General features: G+C 42.7%; 1 protein-coding gene and 1 non-coding gene across 2 annotated transcripts in view; one reads left to right on the top strand and one right to left on the bottom strand.

Moving 5' to 3' along the window:
- Positions 1–297: 297 nt before the first annotated feature.
- On the bottom strand, positions 298–386 carry TRNAY-GUA. The gene is given in 2 exon segments: positions 298–333; positions 350–386. It is a non-coding gene; the product is annotated as a tRNA-Tyr (tRNA).
- Positions 387–1,473: 1,087 nt separating this feature from the next.
- The window catches only part of LOC104628697 (dnaJ homolog subfamily C member 5-like), an 11,964-nt gene continuing 3,229 nt past the window's right edge, over positions 1,474–10,208 (top strand). The window contains exons 1-3 of the mRNA XM_010297364.1: positions 1,474–1,577; positions 2,789–3,002; positions 7,045–7,219. Of these exons, the coding sequence (XP_010295666.1) occupies positions 1,474–1,577; positions 2,789–3,002; positions 7,045–7,219 (493 nt within the window). The remainder of the gene's footprint in view (positions 1,578–2,788; positions 3,003–7,044; positions 7,220–10,208) is intronic.

The raw sequence follows: 10,208 nt of genomic DNA, 5'->3' as shown, positions 1-10,208 counted from the left end.
CCCCGACGCTGGCAGCCCTGCACCCAAAGCCTGGGCCTTCCATCGGCCTCGCTCTCACCCCCCCGCCCACCCACCCACCCATGCACGCACTGACTTTCGTGCTAGAGGCGACCCCTGAGAACCCCAGCGTCCAGGTACCGCCACCCAGCGCCCAAGGTTCACCCCAGGCAGCCTTGGCTGGTCGTCTTCTCCACCTCCGGCAAGACTTCAAGGCTGGGCAGCCCTTGAAGGGGAGCCCCGCGGGCAGGGCCAAAAGGCAGAGGTGCCGCAGGGCCTGGGCCAGAGCCAAAAGGGCACTCCTTCGAGCCGGAGTTGAACCAGCGACCTAAGGATGGCCGTGCAAGGGAGCCTACAGTCCTCCGCTCTACCAGCTGAGCTATCGAAGGAATCATGGGGCCTTGTGTAGTACCTCACTCATCCAACACTTCCCTATCCACTGCACAGCATCATTGCTCCATTCCGATATGCTGCTTGAAATAGCCTCAGCTCCAATACCACACCACCTTGCTCAACCCTTTAACCCTTTAAATCATGCCAACTTGCAATGCGGAAAAACTCCACAAGCTCCTTGGACATCAGCTTCTACAGCTGGACTCTGCTCAGGGCCAAAAACAGCTTATTCGTATCCTGCTTCAATTCCCGTGACTCAATTTCACTCTGTATCTTTTGCCCTCTGGTCAAGCTCGAGGCAAATGGGCAGCCATTCCTCTACTCATTAGCCTACTCCTATGAGATGGAGTTTATGTTATCGTTGTGTTCAGGGAGTTGTTTTCTTAATGCACTCTTTTTAGTGAGAACAGTTTTCCGTGTTTACACACAAAATCAAAATAAGGACATAGCTCATCTTTTGTTAACTGTACTATGTTGAAAATAATTCTGTTAGTATTCTAAAACAATACTAAGTAAAGTGAGTGTGCAACTCATGTTTTTTGCCTTTTCAAAACTACATTTAGCTCAAATTCTTATTTTTTATTACATTGTTGGGTATATGGAGTGAACAGAATATGTCCTTGGGTTTGTGGGAAAAGAAAGGAAGGCTGAAGATTGATGCCTGCAACCACGCTTGGGTTTTGAAAGTAATACCTCTCCCATTTTTAATTTTTTTTTTAAGTCTATTTGCTGGGGTTTGTTTTCAGCTAAGAAAAGGGATAGATTGCATAAGCTACTTAAATACTTGGATCGCACATAATGTCATTAGTCATGCAAGATTTAGCTTGTTTTTCCAGTTCTCCTATTTAATCTCTTATTATGTTTAAGGTACCACACTTTAATTATGACTGAAAATTTATGTTTAAGATACCACAGGCACAAAATATTAAATATGATGGAACGTGAACCCCTTCATGCTATTAGAGACATGTTTAAGGAGTTATTTGTTATCTATGAGAAGATTAATTAAGTTCAGTGCACAGAACTGAAGGGATCGTTGGCAGAGGCTGTTCACAGGCTCATATCAGTCTTGATATTGGCAGAATGTCTCCAAGGCAGGAACTGTCATCAGGAGCAAAGCATTTACATTTTACTGGGGGAATAACCTGTACTGGGACTTCACTGGAAAATCAAGACCCTACTCTGAGGTTAAATTTGTTAGAAGAAATGTGGGCACACTGCCTTCACAGCACAAACCAATATTTTTTGGTGTAAGTCATGACTAGCTCCTGAAACACTCAGAGAGAATATTTACAAAATGCAATATAGCTCGACTGAGGTGAGGATTATGGAATTTAAACCACTACTAAGCCACTTTTGATGCCACTAGAGGTCAGCACTAGTCATTAAATAAATGTCCTGGAAAAATCTTATTGCCAGTTCTTCAAAGGGAGTGGAGATTTTTTGAAAGATACGCTGCTGTCTATGCTTGTCTTGCAGGTATGTGTGAACTCACACCACCAGTGCTCCAAAATGGTTGGAAGCAAACCCTTTCTTCTCCAAGCTGTGCTTCCCCAGCACTGTCCATGAGCCTGCAGTCCCACACTGTTCCTTTCAAGCTGTACCTGTCCTGGGATGCTGTAGCGCTGCATACAGTCAGGGGAAAAAGGCAGTACCGAGCCCTGACCCAGCAAAGTCTTCCCATGAGCATAAACAGCCCAAAAAGTTGACAATCAGCTTCCAGGACTCTCTCAGAAGGGTGACAGTGGGGAATTAGGCCCAAAGACAGGTGCACTCGAAACTGGGGCTAACTCACTATGCTTTTCCACCTTGTGCTCCCTTCCTATTGCCACTCCTAACTGTGTTTTCCATCATCTCTGTCTGGGCTTCTGTAAACACAGATACTGTTTACAAGATTTTAATATAATATCGATAGGCAATCAAATATGGAATTTCCTTTGCTATAAAGAAGATAATGTTGATGGGGTAAGCAGAGTGATCATCATGTTTTTAAATAACCTTTTAAAAATCTTTATCTTTGTTGAAACCTGCTAAATGATGCAAATCAGTTGGAAATCATAATGCAACAAAGACATGTGTTTCATTATGCTGCAATCTGTGCTTTCAGCATACATCACTGTCTCCTTTAATATAGTAGCTGACTAGGTATCAATACACAAAGTTCATGCTCAGTGTAATAGGAACACCTTTTTTATGAAAACTTTCACATTCAATCACTTTGTGTCAGTTTTATTCCACTGAATACATCATAGCTGGAACAAAGAAGGCTGGACACACTGTTCAGAATTATTATATTTCTACTAAAATATTTTGTAATGTTTTGTAAGTGTCTGTATACATTCACACATACAGATGTTTTATTTTCCTTCTGTTTTGGTTTTTTTTTTCCATGTTTAAGAAAACTGGCTCTGAAATACCATCCTGACAAGAATCCAGACAATCCAGAGGCTGCAGAAAAATTTAAAGAGATCAACAATGCTCATGCAACACTGACTGATCTGTCCAAGAGAAACATATATGACAAGTATGGATCATTAGGGCTCTATGTCGCAGAACAGTTTGGTGAGGAAAATGTTAACACCTACTTCATGCTCTCAAGCTGGTGGGCAAAGGTAAGCTGTTATTTTCCGTTGGAAATCAAGTGTTACAATGCACACAGACAATTACATGCACAAGGAACCCCCTGAAAAACATGGTCTTTCTACAGGCTTAACAAATACTAGGATCTGAACCTAAACTGCTACTAAAAGCTTAATTAAACAACAACATCATCTGGAAAATCAACAGTGGCAGAATGTAACATCAGTTTGTAAGAGTGCTAATACAGAATGTTTTCTTTTTCTTTTTAACCTGGTAAATAGTTATATAGAGTGCATGTTTTGTAACACTTTCAGACATTAATTAGATTTTAATCTAGTGCTCCAGGTTAATTTTTACTTTCTTTTCAGTAATGACTAAATAAAAATGACTCATCGTTCAAAAATGAGAAGTCCCACTTATGTGACAACCAGTTAATAAGTTATTACAGTACAAATTTAGCTGTGTTCTTTGCTATATATAGCACATAGTGTAAGTAAGCAATAATAATACATAACACTCTGTGATTATGATGTCATATATGTGCCCTGGTGAGGGGGTGAGAGAAAGGAAGTAGAAAAAAATGTGAGAAGGGTGGAGTGGAGGAAGAGAGTAGGAAAGGAAGAGAATGATACATCAAAAATTGGCATATTGCTCAAGGAAAAACACATCATGGGCTGTTCTAGTCCTAAAGGAGTTGTGGTCATGTGTTCTCTTAGTTCTCTGATGTCACTGCTGTCCTCTGATGTTTGCATAGGTCAGATTTGAGTGTTTCAGCAAATATTAAAATGTTACAGAAATGTAACAAAGCAACAGAATTGCAAATGTGCAAAATCCATGCTGTCCCCACCTGTTTCCAGCAATAGAAGTGCAGGAAAGCAAGGACTCTGCTGGAACACACAGAAAAATTATCTGTACTGTGTGAGGCAATCACGTTATGACAGCTTTGACCTGAGACCCATGCAACATGGATTCGTGTGTTCAGCACAGATTGGGCCAGTGCTTCACTGCCCTGCAGTCCCCTTTCAAACTGGGAGGTCACCTGTGCAATTTGTGGCTCTGAGAAGCCATAATTTGTCTGCTGAATCAAGACAAGATGGAAGCTGCTCAAATGCAGAACAGTGAAAGCAACTACTGAATGTGGAAAGGCGCAGGTGCACCTTCAGAAGCACGTTGGAGGCTGCTTGCGGGCAGCTGCTGTAGCTGCCTCCTGCTGCAGGCTGGACTCCCCACCACAGCCACTGCCTTCATTCCCTCTTTTCTTTGCTGTCCACCCTCTCTTCCAGCCTCTTTGTCATGGTTCAGATGCCAGGAAGCATTGCCTTAGAGCTGAGAAAGCAGAAGTATTGACTCTTTGACCAGTCTTGCTGAACAAGATTTTCTTCACTGTTTGCTGCTTTTTTAGCTTTTATTTCCTCTTCTGCTTACCAATCTCTAATAGAGGTTTTATGAAGTATAAAATCCTTTGCAGTTAGAAATCAGGAACAGAAATAACTGCTGTGGCTTTGACTCATAAAGAGAGCACTGGAGAGTACAGAGGGAAGCTACTAAGTCCCTAACAGCTAAAGGAGGAATGTGTGGATTGTTTCAAGGAAGCTGTATCCCAGAGGTGAGACAAGATATGCTGAATATCCCAGCAAAAGTAATCACTGCTTCCTGGTTTTTAAGAATTCTGTGCAAAAAAATTCCAAAATATGCATATAGACTCATTTGAGGATTGTCACAGGTGGTCTCTGTATCCCTTCTCCAAACCAAAATCTTGCCACCTCCAAAGTATAAACAGGTCACCAAGGTTTTTTTTGCAAGCTGAGCTCACTATTCCTCATCTCTTTTTAGATTATGCACAAATTCTGGGCCAGTTTCAGATTTTTATATTGGCCATCATAACACTATTTGAGTCTGTGGCATCATCTGCAGATGATCTCCGGACACCTAATTTCCTCCACTCCGGTAGAAGACAGTAGGGACCACAGCTTTCGCTCATTATCTTCCTCTTCAACTACGAACATTCCTGGTGAATCCTCTTCCCTATCACACTCATACTCAGAAAATCTGACAATTGTGAGGAGGTGTATCATTAGAAGTAAAGAAACTCAAATGAAAGGAGAAATGCAAAGTGAAAATTACTTTTTTTTTTGGACTGCCAGACTTCTTAGCAGGCATATTAAACTGGGAACATACTGTCATGGGTAATGGGAACATTAACTGCTTCTCCACTGGCAGGCAGAGGCCATTTATAGTTAGTTGTTCATTTAACTGTTTTAGCAAAAAGCAGTTCTCCCTCTACCATGAAGACAATTTATTGATCACATCAATAAATTGTTTCTTGATTTACCAACTACAATAATATAAGCACAAGAAATCTTGAAACATTTAAGGTATCATGAAAAAATTCAAGTATTTTTTCCCCTCTATACACTTTTATTCTGTCTTTTTTCATTCTATCCGTTGTGGTGATTTATTCTCCATTATGGCATAGATGATAAACAGTCAGATAACTTATTTTCAAGGTTATGGCATTTTGAATAGTTTTGAGTGTCCATTGGAAGGAAAACATTTTAAAAGAAAAAGTCAGAGTCCTCCTTTTCATTTAAAACCACCTTATTCACTCTTGATACATGCCTGTATTAATATTAGGCATGTAAATAGTCTTATTAGTTTCAAAGATGTTCCAGTCATCCCCTACTAACATGGCCTGAGACATGAATAAATAACTGAGTATTACTTACCTAGCTTCATTGTCAAAGTTTGACAATATCCTGATGTTTGTGCTTGCTTGCTTCTGCAGTGGCATATTTTCCTATGAATATAACAGTAAAGGGCAGACTGTATAACTATAATGCTAAAGCCTGGCTGTACCTTCAGGTTAACATATATAGCTGGTGGCCACAAAGCTGTGCTGGCTTTACATACATGTTCCACATATTAGCCTTGGTTCCTTTTTCAGGATTGTCACTGGCTTTCCTTTACTCTTACACCACTATGTCCACGAGGACACATGGAGGTTTCCCCTTTGCCACAAACATCTGGGTGCAGGCCTGGATCCGCCCCAGGCCAGGAGCCAGGCTGCCATCATGCATCCATGGAGCACAGGGCAGCAATGCCAGCCTAAGGGCTCCCCTTCTGCAGCCCCCCGTCCCACTGCTGCCACATGGCACGCAGCCCCCAGCGCAAACTGCTGTGGAGCCATGCTGTGAACCCAGGCAGTGACCTGGTCTGGAGGAAGAAAAGCTCTGTAAATTGCAGTTTTCTGGCTGTTGAATCTGGCTGAGATCTCTGGTCTTGGCCCCAGGCAGTTGTGCTGGCTTGGCTGAAGCCTCTGTGCTTCATGCCACAGGGACAAGAGTGAGCAGAGGGCAATGTAGGTGGGAAATTCTTGCTGCCTGAGTCCCCAGATGAAGAAACCACAGCCAGAAGAGTCTAATTTAGGAGTTGTCACCTGTGTGCTCCTGCACAGGCTAACGGGGAGAGAGAGAGACAGCCCCAATGGGTGATTCAAATCCTCCTGGGGCTGAATCACCCTCTGGAGGGGCTTTTATCTTCCCATTGACTACATGGGGAGCCCACCGGGGCTACAGTCCTAATTTGGGTGCCTTAGTTCAGTGCCTGAAGTTATGCAGGATGCATCTGGGTCTTTCCATCTTTTTCTCTCAGCTTTGTTATTGACAAGAACCTGCCAATAAATAAGTGTTTGCAAAAACGATCTTGGGCAAATGAGTCATTTTTAAGATGGAAATGAGTCATTTTAAGGTGGGTGGGGTTTTGCATACAGCCTGAAAATTTCTTCTGAGGGCCACAGGCTGAAGACAGACTTTCAAATGTTGAGCATGCGGGGGCCTGTTGGTTGGTGTCTTCTTTGTGGATGTAGTCCTGAGTGGCAAGTAGGAGCTGGTGGGTGAAGAGGACTTTGGAAGATCTGGCCCTTGTTTAGGCACCTGGCCAGCAGCTGGACCCCTCTGAGTGCCAAGCACTTGGGAACCGGAGTTTCTTTGACTCTGCCTTCACCTGTAAGTGGCTGCCACGAGTTTCAGGAAGGTCATTGCTCATGGGGTTTTCCTCCCACTGTGTTTAACCCAGGGCCTGTTTGCAGTCTGTGGCCTGCTGACGTGCTGCTACCTCTGCTGCTGTCTCTGCTGCTGCTTCAACTGCTGCTGTGGAAAGTGTAAACCCAAAGCACCCGAAGGGGAAGAGCACGAGTTTTGTGTTTCTCCAGAAGACTTGGAAGAGCAAATTAAGAACGACATGGAAAGAGGTGTGTATTATAGGGGCTTACTGTGTGGCAAAGCTGTTCAAAATAATCTTCAAAGCCTGTAGGCCAGATGTTCTGCTCACGATGCTGGGGCTGCTTCCAGACATCAGTGGAGACATGCCAATTCACTCTAGCTAACACCATGACCTGATGAAATTCCCAAGTTGTGTGTTAATGAAAAACTAAAGTTACAGCACTAACAATCTCCTGTATCTCTTATGAGACACTTAAATACTAGAAGTCTCAGGGCTAATCTTAAGAGACGATGTCCACTGTCTAGCCCCCATGCCCACATTGCTTCATATCCTGGATCCTGTGCTTATCATTAGGCTCTGCCTGCACTGGTGCTTGCCACATCAGATCTGCATGAATAAGCTGTCATTTGGTTTTTATTCATGTAAAACCTATCTCTGACTGTGACAGGCCAACTGTGCCCATTCAAGAAAAGGCTTCAAGAAAAGATGCAGAGTTTCCAACAGCAAGGTTGCGCAGTGACCTAGGACAGTTTGCATGGGAGCTGCCGCTGTCCTGCCCCTCTCCCATCCAGCCCCCAAGCTGCTCGCTCTCTTCTGCACTGGCAGTAGCAATTGTGCTGCCTTAGCAGGAGACAGATCTTGGGTATGACCCAGGCGAAAACTAATCCTCTCAAAAATGTGTGTAGTTCTCTGCTCGTTTAAATCCCTGCCGTGCCTCACGGTGGGGCAGGCCAAGTGCTAATGGTGGCTCAAAGAATGGAGCAAGAGCACCCAGCCAGGAAGACAGGCTGAGGGCAGCGGGACCCTCTTTGCAGCAGGTCACCCACTTTTCTCGGCATCGTTGCATCCCCCAGCTGTACTTGCAGGTTTGGGCTATACCAAGGGCTGATGGTGGTGATTTCCTAATTTGGCACTTGAGTGGATTACGTATTTTGAACAGAGCCCTGTCCTAGTCTGCTGAAGTGGGGCAGAGTTTTGCCTTCATCTTCAGTGGAAGCAGAAACATCTCAAAGCAGTTAGATTTGGGCAGCTGCAGGACAGGATGAGAGAGGCAGCGATCCTTGCTCCAGCTGTAAGAGGCCAGGGCATCAGGATAATTCCTAGGCCACTTTTCAGTGGCAAATTTATATGAGCTATGATTAGGATTACGCTTTTCATGAGGAAGAACCTAAGCAATCTTCTCAATCTTTTTCTCTTCCATTGTTATGGAAGGCCTTACAGTCTTACATTCTTAAGTTCATTATGCTTAAATTAGCACTGCCAGTTTGCAAATGTCATGTTCCCTTGGCAGGAAGAATTTTTTTTCCCCCAACTTTTCACACAAATTTACTCTTCCATAAATATGTAACAAAACACTTGTAGTAGTTGAAACAAATGCTATTTATATAGCTGATATGCCAATATGTGGTGATGTTTTTAAATTGGTTTTGCCTAGAGGCATATCAAGGTAAATACAGTCAGCTTAAAAATTGATGATACTTGATCAGCCTCTGCACAGGCAACAAAAATTTTTAGTGAAAGCTTTATAACCACAATGCATTATTTGAAATAAGTAGAATATACACTATGAAATATGCACCTGAAAACTGCATTTTTAAAATGGGTCTTGTATTTATGGGTTGAGCCAAGTTTGAAACATGAAGATGGAACTTTGAAGGAAAAGACTTTTTTGGTTCTGCCTTTTTTGTAAATTGGCAGTTATTTTGCTCTCTGTCAAAATCCAGCACAAAATTCCCCAGTGGTAAAAAATTGCTCCCTCCTTCCAGCACAAGTGGTGTTTAAGTGTTGTTTAAGTGGTGTTGGTTCAGTAGTTTCTAGGCCACCTTCCTGTCCCTTTACTCCCACCAATTCTCACTGAGATATCAATCTTTAAAAATAATTTTAAATGTTTAGCAAAGTACCACTCAGAAAAATTATCAGAATGTGGAATTACGTATTTTGAAGACAATGTAAGCATATAGGTAGGGCTTGGAGAAAACTAGATATTTCTACCTTTCCTACGTTTCTCTTCAGTCTTGCTACATTTTCCTACCACTCAAAATCAGCTTGCTTCAGTAGAGTAGAATTCTCTATTTTTTAAAATTAGATTAAAAGAGAGCAACATATCAGGAATAAAAGTAAAAACTTCATGACAAAGGATATTGTGAGCATCTTTTCTGCAGTTGAAAGGAAAACAGACGCTACATTTAGAAAAATGAATGATAACCAGTGCAAACTGCACTTTCTCCTCTCCCTTCCCCCTCATTTAGGGATGCTGGCCAAAAAGATGAGGCTGATTTAGAATGGCAAAGCTTGGGCTTTTCCACCAGATATTTTCAAATGTTGGGACATCGAAATGAATACTCATGGCTTCCTTTATGTAAATAATAGAAATGTTCCTGTAGGTAATTAAGAAACAGACTGTAACCACTCCTGCAGCAGATTTCATTTTGGAAGAGGAAATCCTATTAGGATCCAAATTCTTCACATGCCCTCTGCCCACAGACTGAGCATTCTAGCTGGTAATTAATTTCTTCGCTTCCTGCTGTTCCCAGTATTATTGCTAGCCAGAACTTTCTTGCTAAGGTCAAAATGTAGATTCTCAAGCTAAGGCCATACTTCAATTTGTCCAAGTATTTTTTAGTCAGGCATTAAGTATTTTTTAGTCAGGCATTGCTTTTTTGAGGAATGTAACATCAATAAAACATCACTGTTCCTGATTGTCGTGGTTTAGCCCCAGCCGGCAACTAAGCACCACGCAGCCGCTCGCTCACTCCCCCTCCCACAGTGGGACGGGGAAGAGAATTGGAAACAAAACTCGTGGGTTGAGATAAACACGGTTTAATAAGACAGAAAGAAAGAAGGGAACAACAATGATAATACCAACAAAGGAATGTACAAGAACAAGTGATGCCCAGTACAGCAATTGCTCATCACCTCGTGATTGACAGCCCGTCCCCGAGCAGCGATTTCCGCCCCCCGGCCAACTCCAGTTTATGTCCTGGGCATGACGTCGTATGGTAGGGAATATCTCTTTG

Source organism: Phaethon lepturus, unplaced genomic scaffold (assembly GCF_000687285.1).
Source record: "Phaethon lepturus isolate BGI_N335 unplaced genomic scaffold, ASM68728v1 scaffold29021, whole genome shotgun sequence".
Classification (NCBI taxonomy): Eukaryota; Metazoa; Chordata; class Aves; order Phaethontiformes; family Phaethontidae; genus Phaethon; species Phaethon lepturus.
Note: the sequence above shows the minus strand (reverse complement) of the source record. Positions and strands in the feature narration are given on the sequence as shown.